At 37.7% G+C, this 18,548-nt stretch overlaps 1 protein-coding gene across 4 annotated transcripts in view; it reads right to left on the bottom strand.

Annotated features, from left to right (window-relative positions):
• The window catches only part of SPATA16 (spermatogenesis associated 16), a 237,896-nt gene that overhangs the window by 76,172 nt on the left and 143,176 nt on the right, over nt 1-18,548 (bottom strand). For all 4 annotated transcript variants that reach the window (XM_070465891.1, XM_070465890.1, XM_070465892.1 and 1 more), the window contains exon 5: nt 10,052-10,136. In XM_070465891.1, the coding sequence (XP_070321992.1) occupies nt 10,052-10,136 (85 nt within the window). The remainder of the gene's footprint in view (nt 1-10,051; nt 10,137-18,548) is intronic.

Raw genomic sequence — 18,548 nt, 5'->3', positions numbered from 1 at the left:
TTCATAAAATGAGAATTGTCATATTGCCTAGCTTAATGGACAGATCTCTATGTAGGCAAGTACCTGAAAAATATTGCAGTCCCATTGTGGCCTCGATGTAGCACCGAGTACAGGAAAGCCACAGAGTCTGCTTTTGGGATAGGAGGGCAGGAAAACCTCACTTACATTGTGAGTAAGGGGCAAGAAGGGGAGAGCAGTTGTTGATCTTTAAAAATGGGAAGCACAGTTTGCCTCACTTACTGGTGGCTTCTATTATATATTGTGGAAAGACTGAAGGGGCCAGAAATCTGGGGCTTATGGGTTATATCAGTTGCATTGTCAGATAGGCAGCATCACTTGTGCAGGTCATCTGCCACTCTACCTTTGTACCTACGGAAGCCCTACATAAACTTTATTGTGGATCAAGTTGGCCATTAACTTTAAAAATTACTAAGGGTCTTGGAGACCATCTAGCCCACAGTTGTACAGTAGAATCACCTATTTTCAGGATCTCACCCAACTCTGGGGAATCTAATACTTCTAATGTTTCCCCAGGTGCCTCTAATGCAGTGGTCACTAGACCAGTGTTAGGTCAGTGTTTAACCATTGACCTAACCCGACTTCCTCATCATATAGTAGCAGAAACTAACAGTCCAGAGTGCTATGGTAGGCAGAGTTGCTGGTCTTGATTTTCCCCCTCCCTATAGCAATATCATGGGGCTTCCCTGACCCCATGGACAGGCTCCCATCCCAGGAGCCTGACGGGCTATAGTTCATGGGGTTGCAGAGAGTCAGACACAACCAAGCATAGCACAGCTATAGCAATAGCGTATCAACAGGGTTGTCATGACTTTTCAGTAAGCAGAAGAATCTAACTCCTTGTCCTTGGGCTTAAGCACATGGTTTTCTTTGACTAAAGGGGTGTTAGCAAGCAAGGTATGGGCAGAGGTTTGAAACGTTCTTATGTGGTTTTGCTTTCTCTCTTAGAATCCTGCATTTTGCCATAAGAAAGAGACATCAGGTAGCTATTGGTCTAAGGAGGATGAGACACATGGATCATTCTTAGGCCTCTCTGCAGCTTAGAGCTAAGCATAGCCAAGCCCAGCCTAGATCAGTCAAACTCAAGCTAACCTGCTTACTATTATAAGTCAGAGTTTTAGAATGATTTGTTGCACAGCATTGTTGCAGCAGTAGCTGATTAATACAGAAATGAAGTGACTTATCCAAAGTAGAATCCTAGCATTGGACCTTATATCTTATGAGTCTGAAGTTTGACTTGGTTCTCTGCTCTGTATTACCGGCTTCCCTTTGCTCCCTTTCCTTCACAGAGTTAAGCACAACACATCCTTTGCCTATGTGAGGTCCTTCTGTTCAGTCTGCATTCCCTATATTCCAGGACATTGTCACCTTTCCTCATCAGACCTTACCTTTCCTTCCACATCTTGTTCCCTCAAGGTTCTTTCTGTTTCCATGTTTCTAAAGAGACTAGGGAAGTCTCAGACTAATTCCCACAATTGTGTCACCCTTTAATGAGTTAAACACCTCCAGATAAAATTTCTGTTTCATATTACCAGGGATGACTAGAGCCTTTATGCCAAATGGTTGGAATCTAAGCATAATATATAGGAACTCATAGGGAAAATATTTTGCAGGTGAGTGCAGGTGAGTGATTAGATATCATATGATATCTAATCCAAATTCTGTATACCCTGGGTTATACTCAGAAGTTCCTTGCTCAAATATTTTATAAACTCTCTGCCTGACAGGTCAAATAAATAAATAAATAAACTATAAATATAAGCCACTTAAGAGAAATGCTCATGTGGTATTTCTATTTGGTTCCTTCTGTGGAAAATTTTTTCACAGGGAAGCAAATCTTTGAAGAGAATACATTTTTTTTTTCATATGTAGGTGTTTTGTTAAAGATAAAAATTTTGTGGTTCCTTGACATGACTTTGCCTGTAATTTCATGTTGAAGATTTTATTTTTATTCTGAGGTTGAGAAATCATAAGTTTTTAGTAGGTAAATGACTAATATTGGGATGATTTTGCAGTATCAAGAAGAAAAGAACAGGAATGGAAAAATTATTCTGAGAAATCAGCTTCTGTTCAGTATAAAGATATCCTACATCATTCTCTGATTAGCCAGAGAAATCCATTAGATTGTTGAAAGAATCACCACTTTCGAAAGAAGCTAATAACTAAAACCTTGGAATTTTCATGAAGACATCTATGAACACAGAAACCAATGAGATGAAGGACTCTTGAAAAACTGCAACCTTCTCGAAATATTCTGATGAATCTCAAACTCAACTATAGCAGAGAAGTTGTCTGCAATTCTGAACTTAACACACACACACACACACACACACATTTGTTGAAATAGCATAAGCAACTGAATTTTAAAACTGCATACAAAATAACTATACAAAACTATTCTCTTTTTTTGGTCTCAGTTTTATGTCAAACTGTAATGGTACTTTGATGGTACTGTGGAAGAAAAATAGATTAAGAAGTGATGTCTGATTTAAGTACTAGGGGTTTTTTTTGGTAAATATTTTGTGCTAGATTATATACTTTTGAAGACAAGGTGATGTCTATTTTGCTCACTGCTGTCTATCCAAGGCCTAGAACACTGTTTAACACACAGTCAGCAATAAGTGCTCGATAAATAGGTGCTCACTGAATAGGAATGACAAATACAATTTGAGAGTAAAGAAGAAAGCTACCCACTAACTTAGGAGGAGTCTGGAGACACTGGGATGGGAGGATTTCAAGCTTGAATGACTGCAGTGCAGTCTCGGGAGGCACTATATGACACTGACATTTTGGGTGCTATTTTTTGCTTTGAGCGCTGGAAGCAGTAAATGTCTCCTGTTAGGCCCAATACCAAAGAGAAATAGGGCTGTTGCAAAGAGAAGGAGCACTGCAAGAGTCTTATCCTGTGGTCTGTGAACCCCTGAAAGCCATGGAAGGGTTTTAGGGGATCACAGACAGTGCACTGTCTTCCTCCACCATGTGCCTGAGGAAACTCTTTTGTCTCTCAGTGCAGCCAGCTCCTGATCTTGTCCTTTGAAAGGAGACTTATTACACCAAAGAAATATTCCTTTTTGGTGAGCCCTCCTTGGAAACCATTTAGACCATAGATATCTTTAAGATGGTGCACATTTCAATGCCAAGCACAGCTTGGATTGGATGGGGAGTTTTGGTATTCTCTGCACAGATGGAGGACCCGAGATGTTGGCACTGTCTCAGCCTCTACAGCTTCACTGAGGAAGGATGCTCCACATGTCAGCCTTTTTACATGGGCTTGTGTTCGTGTCAACAGCCCTTCCAGCAATCCCCAAAGAGGTCTTTCCACTGCTGTGAAAGTCTTCAACTTCCTCAGAGCCAAGAACTCGAATCAGTGCCTTTTCAGTAAACCTTTGTCAAGATACAGGAGCATACCATAAGGTTCTTTCCTACCAGAGAAGTTTGTTGGCAATCCAGAGAAGAGATTGAGGAGAGATTTGATTTGGTTAATTCTTTTAAATTTTTTAAGAGGAAAGCAAGCCCCTTCTTAGAACAAATTGGATATGAGAAGTTCATTCCAGGACTAGCTTTATAATGGCTCATATCTTCATAAAAATGAGGCAAACCTTTTGATTGAAATGTTGAATTTGCTATCAGAGATACTATTGAAGAACCATTTTTTTTTTTTCCAGTATCGAGCTGTTATTCTAAATGAGGTGGCTCATTTAGAGAAATTATTAGAAAATTAGAAATTATATATTAAAATAATAAAATAATTTATTGCTTCTAATAAAATAATATTAGAAATTCTTAGAAATCTGAATTTTCTAATACTGGAGGTGAGACTGACAAAGTCTTGAGTGTTTCTAGGGACCAAAAAAATCTATAGAAACTCTGCAGATGGCTTATCTCTTATGAAGGTCACTCTTTGTCTAGATGAAATTAAAATTGAAACAAATTGCTGACATAGATAGCCTTGATAATATGAAGTTAATAAAGATAATCTCATGGACTTGAGGACAATGATGTAATATGAATTTTGGTATTTCTTGATACGTGCTCCATATGAGATACTGTGAGCTACAGGAGCTCAGATTCCATTTGCTATCAGAGATTTCATGAATCAGGATTTTACCTCTTACTGCCATTAGGAACAAACACTGACATTGCTGCAATGTCAAAATAATGTATCGGTTTATTCCAAAAAAAGTGTACAACCTTCTTATAACTGTGAGAAAGCCATAATTCCCTGTCATTGATGTTTTAGCAGCTATGTGTAGATCAATTTACAATACAATGAGATAAAAAGCACATTTTTTTTTCCTGTGCATGTGTTTCTGAGTATTGTTTCTAGGTGGATTCTTGTCAATTGAATGAGATTCTCAAAGGGGTTTGTGGCTCAAAGAACGAAAGAATTTAAAAAGAACAGTCAACGTGGGGAATGAGCTGACCAGGCAGCTTGCCGCCATTTAGTGGGGTTTCTCTGTACTTGTTTCATGGGAGTTCTGAAACAAAATTAGCTGTTACTGCCTTTTCTCATTCCACTTTGCTGAGTGATGCAGACCAGAGTTGGCTCTGTTCCTCACATTGCAGGAGATAAAGCTGCACATAGGATAACTCACATGTTTGAGAGCATGGCTGAAAAGAAAGGTGAGGAAACAGGAAAGGGAAACAGGAGTGGAAGAGGAAGACTTGTTTGTTTTTACATTTGTTGATGCTATTAAATCTAGCTCTGCTTCGGATGCTATTCAATTTAGCCCTGGATCTAACAGGCAGGGGGCTTGGGAGACAGACTAGAATTTACTCTTCAAGTTCTTCTTGGAATAATTTTATTACTTTAGAAGCAATATATGAATACATATGTGTCAATACTTTAAAATGGCTGGCCTAGGGACTTTCCATTTTGCTAATTAGTTTGGAATTGTGAAGTTGTAAAGTTTGGGGGTGTTTGAGAAGAGGAGACTGACTGATAACAGAAGATGGGTATCAAGTTGTAGAAGAAAGAATGCAGGTATAGTGTGACAAGTTATTTCCAGCCCTCTTTACCTCTGAAGAAGTGATTGTTCAAACACTTAGTCGTGTCCAACTCTTTGCAACTCCATAGATGGCAGCACACCAGGCTCCCTGTTCTTCACTGTTTCCTGAAGTTTGCTCAAACTCATGTGCCTTGAGTCGGTAATGCCATTCAACCATCTCATCCTCTGTTGCCCCCTTCTCCTCCTGTCCTCAATCTTTGCCAGCATCAGGGTCTTTTTCCAATTAGTTTGCTCATCACATCAGGTGGCCAAAGTATTTGAGTTTCAACTTCAGCATCGGTCCATCCAATGAATATTCAGGGTTGATTTCCTTTAGGATTGACTAATTTGATCTCCTTGCAGTCCAAGGAACTCTCAAGAGTGTTCTACATCACTACAATTTGAAAACATCAATTCTTTGGCATTTAGCCTTCTTTATGGTCCAACTCTCACATCTGTACATGACTACTGGAAAAACCGTAGCTTTGACTATATGGACCTTTGTTGGCAAAGTGATGTCTCTGCTTTCTACTACTGTCTAGGTTTGTCATAGCTTTTCTTCCAAGGAGCAAGTGTCTTTTAATTTTTTGGGTGCAGTCACCATCTGCAGTGATTTTGGAGCCCAAGAAAATAAAGTCTCTCACCATTTCCACTTTTTCTCCATCTATTTGCCATGAAGTGATGGGACTGAGAGTCCCATGAACTGTATGAAGAGGTGATACCAGTATAGAATAATGTGGGCAAACACTTTTAATGAAAGCAACATATCCCAGTATGAGCTGTCACATAGTGTAGAGCTTTATGCATCTTTTTCCTGATGAGCTGATGATATGAAAAATATTCCTAATACAACTGAAAGCCATTCTTGAACTCACCAAAGCAAAGGTGTGTTCATCTGCATCTAAGGGCTTGTAAGTTGACAGACTGTGAGAGTATGTTTAGACTTGTTCTTAAGTTTTTACATTCCAAAATTTTCAATTTCCTGTTGAACATCTCTAAAAGAATAACTGACTAGAATGGTAGAGGTTTTATGTGGTTGAAAGGCAGATAAATCGTAACTTCTTCATTTATGAAATAGCGAAAAAAGCCCACATCTCTTCAGCCTTAATGGACAGCTACTAACATACATGCAGACATAATTTCTAGTCTGTGATGTTTGGGGCATTCTTATATTGAACACTTTGATTGCCATGGTGCTTTGGGACGGACTTGTCTTTAAAGTTGACATGGACTGCATACTCTCTGGCAGTGTTCCACAAACCCGTTTTGATTTAGAACAGACCAAGGTTTGGGGAAAGATATATACATTTGAATGAAGATCAGGAAGAGACTGGTGAGCAGAAGGAATTATGTAACTATGGAGACAGTGGTGTGGAGTGCTCAAGTTGGAGCAGGTTAGAGGGGTTTTGTTTGTGGAACTTATCTGCAGGGTGTTTCCTAGTTATTTTTTTCCTTAAACTTTGTAACTTATATGTGTTTTTTAATGATGTATAGTTGTACAATATTTTACAAATTACAAGTGTACAATATAATGATTCAAAAATTTTAAAGGTTGTGCTCCATTTATAGTTATCATAAAATATTTACTGCATTCCCTGTATTGTATATTATTATATCTTATTTTATACATAGTAGTTTGCATATTTTAATCTCCTTGCCCTATATTTCTCCTCCCTCTTTCCCTATCTTCACTGGTAACCACTAATTTGTTCTCTATGAGTCTGCTTCTTTTTTGTTATCTTCACTAGTTTGTTGTATTTTTAAGATTCCACATATAAGGGACATCATACAGTATTTGTCTTTCTCTGCCTGACTTATTGCACTTAGCATAATATCCTCCAAGTTCATTCATTGTTGTTTCAAGTGACAAAAGAAGGATGAAAATTCTTCTTTATGGCTGAGTAGTATTTCATTATATATGTGTATATATACACACATTACATCTTCTTTACCACTCGTCTATTTATGGACACTTAGGTTGCTTCCATATCTTGACAGTTATAAATTATGCCTTTGTGAACATTGGTGTGCATGTATTTTTTTGAATTAGTGTTTTTGGTTTTGGATATAAATTCAGGAATGGAATTGCTGGATCATATGGTAGTTCTATGTTTAGTTTTTTGAGAACACTCCATACTGTTTTCCATTGGGGCTATACCAATTTACATCCCCACTAACAGTGTGGGAGGTTTCTCTTTCCTCCACATCCTCAGCAACATTTTTTATTTGTGGTCTTTTTGATGATAGCTATTCTAACAGGTGTGAGGTGATAGCTCATTGTGGTTTTGATTTCCCTGATAGTTAGCAATGTTGAGTGTCTTTTCAGGTACCTGTTTTCCATCTGCATGTCCTCTTTGGAAAAATGTCTTTTCAAGTCTTCTGCCCATTTTAAAATCAGGTTGTTTTCTTTTTTGATGTTAAGTTGTATGAGCCGCTTAAGTATTTTGGATATTAACCATTCATTTGTCATATCATCAGTAGGTTGTGTGACATCATATTTGAATGTCCCTAAAAATATGAGATTTTAGAGCTAAGATGGGCTTTAAGAATAAACCTCAAATCCCTTGTTCTCAGTTCAGTTGCTCAGTCATATCTGACTCTTTGTGACCCCATGGACTGCAGCATGCCAGGCTTCCCTGTCCATCATCAACTCCCAAGAGCTTGCTCAAACTCATGTCCATTGAGTCAGTGATGGCATCCAACCATCACCTCTTATTTTCTAGCTGAAACTCCTCTAAAGACTAGTCTGCTTTAGGTTAGATGTTGGTGTTAGAACTTGAACTGAGTCAGTTCTGACTTCCAGATGAGAGCCCTTTTTCAGTATATCAAGTTGCTTCAAATTAAAGGAGAAAAAGAATACAAAGACAAATATGTTCTTTATTATATTTTATTAATGCAAAATAGTAAAATAATAGCATTTGTTTTATTCCTTTTTTGTATAGCATGTACTTTTTGGTAAGTGAAGATATTTTTTTAAAATTTGAGTTAAGTAAAATAGGGATATTAATACTCTTTGAAAGCTGAAGAAGAAAGACAAAAAATTCATTTATAAAAATTTCAAGCTCTTAACTTATCTTAGGTTATACCAACATTGGATCTATTTTTTCCTTGTTCAGTGTAGAAAAAATATTGGATGCTCAATACGTGTTTGTTTAATGAATGAATAAATTAATCAAGCATTCATTTGGAACCAGGAAATGTCAGGTCTGCTGAATATCATCTAACCCTCAAGATTCAACTGCTTTCCCAGCTTTGTTCAAAAACCTCTGAAATCCTTTAATAATAACCCCTTTCTTTTACTATGGGTTTCCCCAGTGGCTCAGATGGTAAAGAATTTACCTGCAGTGCAAGAGAACTGGGTTCAATCCCTGGATCAGGAAGATCTCCTGGAGAAGGGAATGGCTACCTACTCCCAGTATTCTTGCCTGGAGAATACCAGGGACAGCGGAGCCTGGCGGGCTACAGTCCATAGGGCCTCAAAGAGTCAGACATGGCTGAGCGACCAACACTTTCACTTTCTTTTAATATAGCTATGTAGTAGATATTATTTGCTTGTTTTCCACATCTGGCAATTCTTTACAACTATTTGCTTACATACATACAAGTAACTACTGTTTTGCATGATCTAGATTTCCTTAGGAAAGTCTTGCATTTACATAAATAAAGTCTTAAATTTTACATTTTGAAGGTCAATTTACAGATTTCAAGTATATTAGGGCTAATTTAAATCTTTACTTTTTATAGCAGGTGAATTGAGCTCCAAATATTCAGATGGAACCATATATATTGCTAAGAATTTTATATGATAAACCTAGTACTTTATTGTTCAACAAGGATAATAGGTGATATAGAAATAGAAAACCAGGCACCAAAGCACAATACTGAAAATCTGGGAAAAATATCAGGAAGCATCAGGAGACTGTTGACGATTATTTCTATCTTACATATCAGGTCTTAGCAGATCTTATTCTAGTTGGTTGATAAGGTTCATATTCAATTACATTAAACCATCTTGAAATACAAAGGAAAAAAAGGCCACACACAGTTTGGAGAGGAAATTTGGAAGAGGTTCTGTACTGGATTTTTAAATTTGATAACATTTCATTTGGAAGTGGATTTCCATTTGGTCCATGTGGCCTCACTGGGAACCACTTGATGAAAGTTTTAAGGGAGTAGAAATCCATTTTAATGAGGAAAGTAGTTCAGTAATTAGGGAGTTAGATGTTATTTTTTGGGGAATGAGTTCTTCACCTTGAATGTATTTCAGGAGAAAGTCATTGACAGTTTGTGGGGAGAGGATAGAATAAGAACAGATTTGTATGTTGTGAAGGAGACTGAATTAGACATGGTTGGATGGCATCACCGACTCAATGGACATGAGTTTGAGCAAATTCTGGGAGATAGTAAAGGACAGGGAAGCCTGGTGTGTTGTAGTCCATGGGGTCACAAAGAGTCAGACACAACTTAGCAACTGAATAACAATAACAAATTCTTCTTAAAATTCTGAGATATTTTGACTCCCTACTTGACATCTAGTTGACCTTTGGTATGACTTCTTGTTGCTGTTTTGAATAACAAATAAGAAAGAAGATCTGCAGTTTATAACAGATTAAGTGTTTCAGATGCTACATTACTCCACAAATACAATGGATCTTTGTATTTTTATTTATTGTGTAATTGGTATTACTTCTAGAATTTGCTTTTACAGTTCACAGATCAAAAAGAATCTATGAAAACACAATGTTCATATTTTAAAGGATCATGTCATTATAGCAGCATGCCTGGGAACATAGTTCCTGGGATGTCTAAAATTTATATTGGTTGTAAAACTGAAGTATGGGCCAAGGGTTAACAACCTTGAATTTTGCCCTTAAGATTAGTCTCAGAAAATCTACTTCATTATAAATACATTACTATGGAGTAGTGTCCTTCTGATTGATATGCCCAGAGCTACCTTTTCCAGCAGTCTTTCAAGCACCAGTCCTTCATTTTGGTTCTAAAAATGAAACGGGCTCCTCCTCCCTGGGTGGGACATCAATTTTTACCTGCCAATACAGTTTGATGAGCTTGCTTACACCATGTTCACTTCCTCCACAGAGCCAGAACATGTAGTCAGCAATCATGGCACTCCTAAGAACAAGGACAGATTGAGAAAAAAAATTTATAGGTAGGACAGAAGGAAAACTATAGCAGGCATTATATATAAATACCAAAGATCTTTTTTAAATTTGACTAGGCTAATATTAAGCAAAGCATAAAGCACATTTTAGAACGTAGAAAGTAGGTCTTTTTTTTTTCTGGTACTGAAATTAAATCTAGAAGAGAAGCAACATGCCATTTGTCTTCTACATGGTTTTTCTGTTTATACAGTATAAGAGTATTTAAAGACAATGAGAGAAGGCTTCATTTTGGTTACCTCTTAATAAACTGCAAAGCATTTATAGAATAACATTTATTTTATAGACTCTAGAACACCTTCAAATCTAGCATAACATATATAGCTAACTGTTATACTGGTATTTAGGCATGTCTCAGACTTTACCTAAATTAAAGATTATTCACCTTGGGCTTAACTAGTCATCTTAAAATTGAAAATAAAAAATTTCCAACTCAACAAACACTTTGCTTTCCTGGCCTTGGTGTTTCATTGATTTAGTTTTGGAATCTAGTGTGTATAACCACTACATTAGTCTTATTAAGCTGAGGGGATATTAAAAACTATTGTGCAGTGGATATTAATTCATTGCTTAGCACCCTTTGGAAAAACAGTTTACTTTTATGACTTTTCCTCTGCTAGGCTTCTCTATTTCTTTCCTCCAGAGATTCCAAATCCAATTAAACATAACTGGAAGTAATTCCAAATTGTCACATTGGCCAATTAAACATATAATAATCCTGTGTGCCTAATCACTAGTACCAAAAGTTTATTTACTTAAGCAGACCTATCACTTTGTACCCTGAATATTTTTCTTATCTTTGCCTGCAGATACGTGTTGTTTCTTGACATAATTGTAAATTGAATTAGAAATTTTCCTTCCCTAAATATATATATTGTCTAAGACAGAGCAGCTATAAATTTACTATGGTACTCTGTTGAAGAATTAGAATGTTTAGATTTTTGCTCAGGACAGACAAACAATTTGAACTCTAGAGATTAACAATGGGGAAAAGTACTACCATTTGAAGGATTATTCAGCTCAATATTTCTCTTTTCACACATGTGGTATTGAAATGAATCTATACACTGATATTTCAAAATAAAAGACAATAATTTAAGAACAATAATCTTTTAGAAACCTTTTTATATTTTTCAAAGCCCTGGTTTAATGATAAGATGAAATGAGCTAGGAGGTTTTCATATCACATAGACTGATAGGGAGTAGAAAACAAGTTATAAAAATTAGACTAGAGGGGGCAAAGTAAATTTCAGATATTTGCATTTTGATAGAAACACTTGTCCCTGGAGGAAGGCATGGCAACCCACTCCAGTATTCTTGCCTGGAGAATCCCATAGACAGAGAAGCCTGGTGGGCTACAGTCCATAGAGTTGGAAAGAGTCGGACATGACTGAAGCGACTTAGCACAGAAACACTTGTAAAATTTTCTTCCTGTAATAACCAAAAAAGGAAATCTACTTGACACGTAGGTGCTTGTGACCTAATGGAAATCCATTTTATAAATTCTGAATTTAAGATATCAAGGAAAATGTAAAATCTTACTGCCGAGGGCAGCACACTCTAGATTCATGGAAGTTGGGTCCTCAGAGGTGCAGACTTGATCTGCACTCTAATTCCTTGTTTTGTCAGCATGTGGATAGGTAAATACAGCTCAAACACTGCTTAATGAGGACACCAGCCATTAGTTAAACAATGTATGGGAAACCTCTTTCTGTAGAGACATGAGTGCCTGCCAAGTCGCTTCAGTCATGTCTGACTCTTTGCAACCCCATTGACTGAAGCCCGCCAGGCTCCTCTGTCCATGGGATTCTCTAGGCAAGAATACTGGAGTGGGTTGCCATGCCCTTCTTTAGAGGATCTTCCTGACCCAGGGATCGAACCCTTGACTCTTATGTCTCCTATATTGGCAGGCAGGTTCTTTACCACTAGGGCCACCCAGGGAAGCCTATTCTGTAAAAGGCCAAATAGTAAATATTTTAAGCTTTGTTGGCCCTAACTAGTACATTTGCCTTTTAGAAGCAGCTGTAAACAATAAATAAACAAATAAGGACGACTTTCTGTGTTCCAGTAAGATTTTATTTACAAAACACATATCCTGGGCCAGATTTAGCATAGCTTACCTAACTCTAAGATAAACAGAGTATTAAGCTGAGCAACAGGTGGCAAGCTAGATATAAGTGTCAATCAGTAGTCAGACACCAGCTTCTACACATTTGAGTCACAGGTCCCCTTAAATATTTCAGGGACAACATACATACTGTACTAAAAATATTGAGCAGAGTTCAGGAAAGAAACTTCACAGTTTTGAGACATGCAAGAACTGTAAAAGATAACCCTGGATCATAGACACAGTGACTCGAGTTAAGTAAAATCTAAATCGATTGTTTCTATCATGTTAGTCATTGCTGTCCTTGGATTGGAACAATTGTGAGAAGAGGAGGTAGGTTACTACAGTGAGCTTCTCAGCTTTCCTGCATTTGTAAAGCTTTTGGTGAGTTGGTTTTGAGTTCATCATTGCAATTTTATTGTTTTTATTAATAACAAAAAGTTATTTCTCCAAAAGTTGCTTCTCTCTTACAATGTGCAGTCAAATTTTACTACTTTCTTAAGTATAATTTTATGACACCTGGGTGCTCAAGTCCTTTTTCCAAGGGAACACATCTCCAAATCTATATTGAAGTAAGTGGAGAATTAAGATTCATGGGAATTTGCTGCCTGCCTCAGTGAAGCACAATGATTATAATCATAAAAAGACAACAGTGTTAAGTAACGAACTGTAGTTTCATAGAGCTACATGTTTGCTGGGATATTTTTCATAAGTATAGTGTGCTTCTTCCAGTACTTGGCACAGAGTTGTGCTCATATTAGGAACATATTGGAGCAGTTGCTCCAACCCCATTTTCTTCTCAGGGGAAATGGCAGTTATGCTTTTACCCCCCACCTTCCTATGTCTGTTGTCCTATCGTGACTGCCCTACAGCTTAGCCTTTATGAAACAGTGTAAAAAATCAGTGGAAGAACATGAAAAGGGCATGGAAATAACATTATGCCATGCAGTGATTGTGAGACAGGAGATGGTGGTTTTCCATCATGCTGAACTTATAAAGGGCAAAGATAATTGATTAATTATCTACAAGGAGTCAAGTACCTGGCAGGATCCTGGTACTTGACTCACCACGTGGGTCAGAAGGGAACACTAACCCATCATTCTTCCTACATTCCTTCAGGAAAAATCTTTTAGACTTTTGTTTACCTTTAGAATCTTTTAGACTTTTGTTTACCTTTTGACTAAAATCCTAGATGCTAGTCAATGTGATTCAATGTTACTTCTAAATGTCTTCCTTTCGTCATCTTTATTCTATTCAACTTACTTTCATTCATCTACTGAATGTTGTGACAACAGTGGAACTGTAAGATCACTTTAGCCAAACTCTTTTAATTGACAGTTGGTAGTTTAATATGTCTGTTTTGAGACTTACTAAGTGCTGAGCACCATGAGAAGCACTTTGCATGCAGAATGTGAATAAGGCCCACCCACAATTCTGCTCCAGATCTTTCACCCATGGAAACTGCGCCAGCAATTTTCTTGCTCTTTCTCTCTTACCTTCCTGCTCTTTCTTTAAATTTCTCCTTTTCTCAGAGTTTTTCAACTAACACACATTTGTGCTGTTCTTCCTACCACCTTAAAACAAAGCAAGACACCCCCAAAGCCTCTCTTGATTCACTTCCCTTCCAGTTATCATCTTAATGCTTTCTAATGAAAACAAAACAAAAAAAACAAAAACCAAGCAAATGAATGAAAAAACAAAACTTCCCTCTGCAACTCACTTCAGCAAGGCTCTTATTCCTCCCATTTCACTGAGACCACTCTTAGTGATGCTGCTAATGGTCTCCACACTCTTAAATGCAGTGGCTCAATTCTCAGTCTCTAGTTTACACATACTCTCCAGTAAAACTGATGCAACTGTTCTCTCCTCCAGTATCCTCTTCCCACTGGGCTTGCCCAGCTCCACTCTTTATGACTTCCCTCCTGTCTTCCTGGTTGCTCTTTTCAGTCTCCTTTGCTGGTGTCTCCTCATTTTCTTGGACTCCTAACCTTGGAGTTCCCAGGGCACAATGCTTGTACCCATTCTCTTTCTTTCTGTACTCAATCCCTTGGTGATCTCACTAGTTTCATGGTTTTAAACACAATCCATGGTTGACAGTTCATTCATTTATACCCCGAGTTTAATCCTCTTCTTGGATCTGCAGACTCTTATTAAAGCTGCCATCTCAACATCTCCAATTGGATACCTAAACTTATCTCCATACATGAGACCCTGACCTTCCTTTCTTCCTCTATCTCTAGCATTCTTCTCCATCTATCTAATTTCTTGGACAAAAATCTTGGTGTCATCACTGATTTCCCTCTTTGTCTCACATCCCATCCAATCCAGGATAAAATTCTGGTCAGGTTATCTTAAACCTATTTCAAATCCTGTCTCTTCTCACCACCTCCAGCATTACCATCTGGTCCATCATGTCTCACCAGGATTATTGCAACAGACTCCACACTGGACTCCCTGCTTCTCCCTCCATCTATTCTCAATACAGCCGCCAGAATGATCCCATTAAAATTAGTGCACCAGAGCAGGTCACTGCTGTGCTTAAAACTGCAAAGGCTTCCCATTCTCACTTAGAGTGAAAACCCGTCTTTAAAATGGAATTTGAGCATCATGCCATCTGGTCACATATTACTTCTCTGATCTCATTTCCTACTTGCTCCAAACTGTCCACCTGCTCTCCTCAAAAAGAACAGGTACACTGTTGCCTCTGGGATTTTGCACCCGACAGTCTCTCTGTCCTAGAATATTCTTTCCCTAGACACCCCTGACTCTCTTGCTCACCTTCTTCAGGTCTTTATCAGGTGTTATTTTCTCAGTAAAGGATGACCCTGATACACTTTAATCCTATTCATACTCTTGCTTGTTTTTACTTTTTCCTCGGTACTTATCACCATTTCACATAGTGTTTATTATTTTTCACTTTGGTAGTATTTATTACTGCCTTCTTCTTCTATGGTTGTCAGCCAGCCAAGGCCTGTGGGTCAAATCTGGTCTGCCACTTGGGTTTGTTAATTAAGTTTTAATGCAACATAGCAATGCTCATCTATTTGTGCACTTTTGTCTATGACTGCTTTTGTGCTATAGTAGCAGATTGAATAATGATAACAGAGACCTCATGGCCCCCAAAGCCCCAATATTTACTGTGTGGGTCGTCACTGGAATGGAAGCTCCCTGAGGGCTGGGATTGTTGCCTGTTTGATTCACTGTTCTCTCTGCAGTGCCCAAGGAGTGCCTGGCATTGTTAATGTGGTAGTATATAGTGTGGTCCCCATACAATAAATATTTGTTGATTAAATGACAAAACATTATTTATTTACTTCAACTAAAAAACGTAAACTCCTTATAAACTATGACACATGGTTTACTAGGTTGGTAACACAAGCAGGCTGGCCCTAGGTCAGCCTCACCGTCCATATTTAACAGAAAGCTTTCTTAGTAGAGGCGACATGGGAATGAAGGGACAGACGGCTTTGTTAATTTCTCCAATGTATTAAATAGAATCCAATGCAACATTTAGCTCATATGAGAGCTTAACAAATGCTAATGGATGCTGATGTATTTATCACATAAATTAAAGAAAAAAGGTACCAAGAAGCACAGTGACTTAATGTATTGCATTTAAATTTATTTTTAACATGATGTCTTGAAAAATGTGTTGATAATTACTGTTTTTTTCTGCAAGTAAATCGACTATTCTTTTGATACTGCATTTGAATTCACTAAAAAATATTTTCTGCAGTCACGTTTACTTAATATGTCTGTTAAATGTAAAAGAGTCAGAACCTGGCTTTCAAATAAATAGTGTCTAAAATGAAAGATTTTTATGTCAGGAACTCAGCTTATTGTGAATCAAATCCTATTTCTATCAAATAGCAAATACACAATAAAATAATCTGACATGTTATTTATAAGACAGATATCAGTGTTGTTTTCCAAATTAATATTGAAAATGAATCATGATGAATAGATATTCATGCCAGGTGACTTTACACATTGAATATCTCTAAACAGACTGTGCAGTTCTAAAAGTGTGAGAATCTATTATTGACATTTCTCCAGGCCTATGTTCAGATTCAAAATTTATAGCATTTCTACTCAGTGTGGCCACATGGTGGTGTAAAACAATAAGATATGGGTAAACAAGAGAAAATCACATCTCACCATCCGCTGTGTGGTCTTGTTGGGCTGACTGGGACCTTGAAAAGTCATTCCGCTCAGCATCTTGCCTTTGGGCAGGATCACACTTAAACCTTTCAAATGAGACTGATGAGAATCTATTCTATATTAAAGACTTCCATGGAACGACATTGCTCTGCTTTCCTCACTGATTCCAGTTTCAAAGTCATAAGTAGCATCTTCTGCAGTTTTATCCTGCAGGCTTCCATTTTCTATCCAGTGGTAGTGCAGCTCAAACTAGACTTTATCCTCTGTCTATGTACCCTCACAACAGTTTATTAATCTTCTCTTCCCTAAGTTAATTAACTCCAATTTCTTTAATCTTTCTCTGTGGGTCCCCTTTGCTTGACGTTAGTCAGTTTCATGGTTGTCTTTTTAACTTTTTAAAGTTCCTCCTCCTTTCCTTTCTTCTGCAACCAGAAAATGACCTCTCTCAAGAGTTTATAGGTAATCTTTCAGAGTTTGTATGCAGCTATTCCATTTGTGTAACTGCTTTAAGTACTTCGTAGATGTGTATCTGTCAGATAATTTTAACTGCAGAATTCTTCTTTATTTTCATCATATTTAGCAGGCTGTTTCCATCTTCCTATACTTAAGAAAGCCCAAGAGCATATGCATATACACACCATTAATTTTACATAAATTAATATGGATTCAAAGTGCATATTCCTTCTGAATACAAATACATGCTAATACTAAAGAGATTATATTCTGATTGGGAGGAGGGCCAAACTAGCACATTCACTCAAGCGCATGCATGCACACACACACACACACACACACACACACACACACACACACGAAGTGTCTTTTTGTAGGCTCATATATTTTCCACATGGCAGTTAGCCACAATGATATTTAAAAATGTGACTGCAAATTACCTCAATAAAACCCAAACTCCTATGGTGGCCTGGCACTATTGTAATAGGCTGTCCTTTCTTTCCTCCTTAACACTTTTTCCATCAAGTGTGGCTTATTCAGTTGCTCAAAGCAAATAGGAAGTTTCCTACCTTGGGGCATTTGTACATGTGGTTCCTCCTGCCTGGAATCTATTCCTTCAATTATTCATCTGGCTGCTCCTTCTCAAGATTTAGGCCTTTGGGCTTTAGCTTAAGCATTGATAACCTCTTCAGTGAGGCCTACTCTGACCATTTTAACTAAATAAGTTCTGCCTTACCTCAACCAGAATCTTATCATTTTTCCAGTGTAAGTCTCACATTATGTGATTACTTGTTGATTTACTTGTGTATTACCTTCTTTCCCTAGACCTGTATTATCTGATATGGTAGCCACTAGACATATGTTGCTATTTATATGTAATATTTAAATGAATTGAAATTAAAATTTAAAATTTAGTTCCTCAGGTACAAGAGGTACATTTCAAGTGCTCAATAGCCACAAATAGCTAGTGACTACTACATTGAATGACACAGAACATCCCCATCAACTCGGGAAGTAGCTTTAGACTAAAGACACTGTTCTTGAGCCTCTTTCAACAGCTGATAAGTAGTGGGTGCTTGTGGGGGATAATTTTAAGTGTCAACTTGACTAGGCTATGGTGTACCCAGATATTTGATGAAATATTCTTCTAGGTGTGTCTGTAAGGGTGTTTTGGGATGAGATTAATATTAAATCCATAGACTGTGTAAAGCAGATTGCCCTCTCCAAAGCAGGTGTGGTTCATTCAACCTGTTGGAAGGCCTGAGTAGAAAAAAAAAAAAGGTTGGGTAAGGGAGAATTCACTTTGATTGTCTTTGAGTTGAGACAGGTCTTCTCCTACCTTTGGGTTCAGACTTGGATTGGAACTTGCACCATTGACTCTTTATTCCCCACAAGCACCAATAGCCCTGGTGACTCCCAAGTCTTCAGCTTCAGTCTACAGATCACAGGACTCCTTGCCCCCCCCATAATCACATAAGCCAGTTCCATGTATATTTACTTCCTACTGGTTCTGTTTCTCTGGAAAACCTGATGAATATGGTGCTCAGTAACTTATGTCTGCTTTTGTTTGCACTTTGCCTTGGTCATCCTCTTTCCTACTCCACTACCCCTAATTCATCTGGAGGCTCAGCCCCTACAGTACTG

This window comes from Odocoileus virginianus, chromosome 4 (assembly GCF_023699985.2).
Source record: "Odocoileus virginianus isolate 20LAN1187 ecotype Illinois chromosome 4, Ovbor_1.2, whole genome shotgun sequence".
Taxonomy (NCBI): Eukaryota; Metazoa; Chordata; class Mammalia; order Artiodactyla; family Cervidae; genus Odocoileus; species Odocoileus virginianus.
The sequence above is the reverse complement of the archived record's forward strand: the minus strand, read 5'-3'. Positions and strand labels throughout refer to the sequence as shown.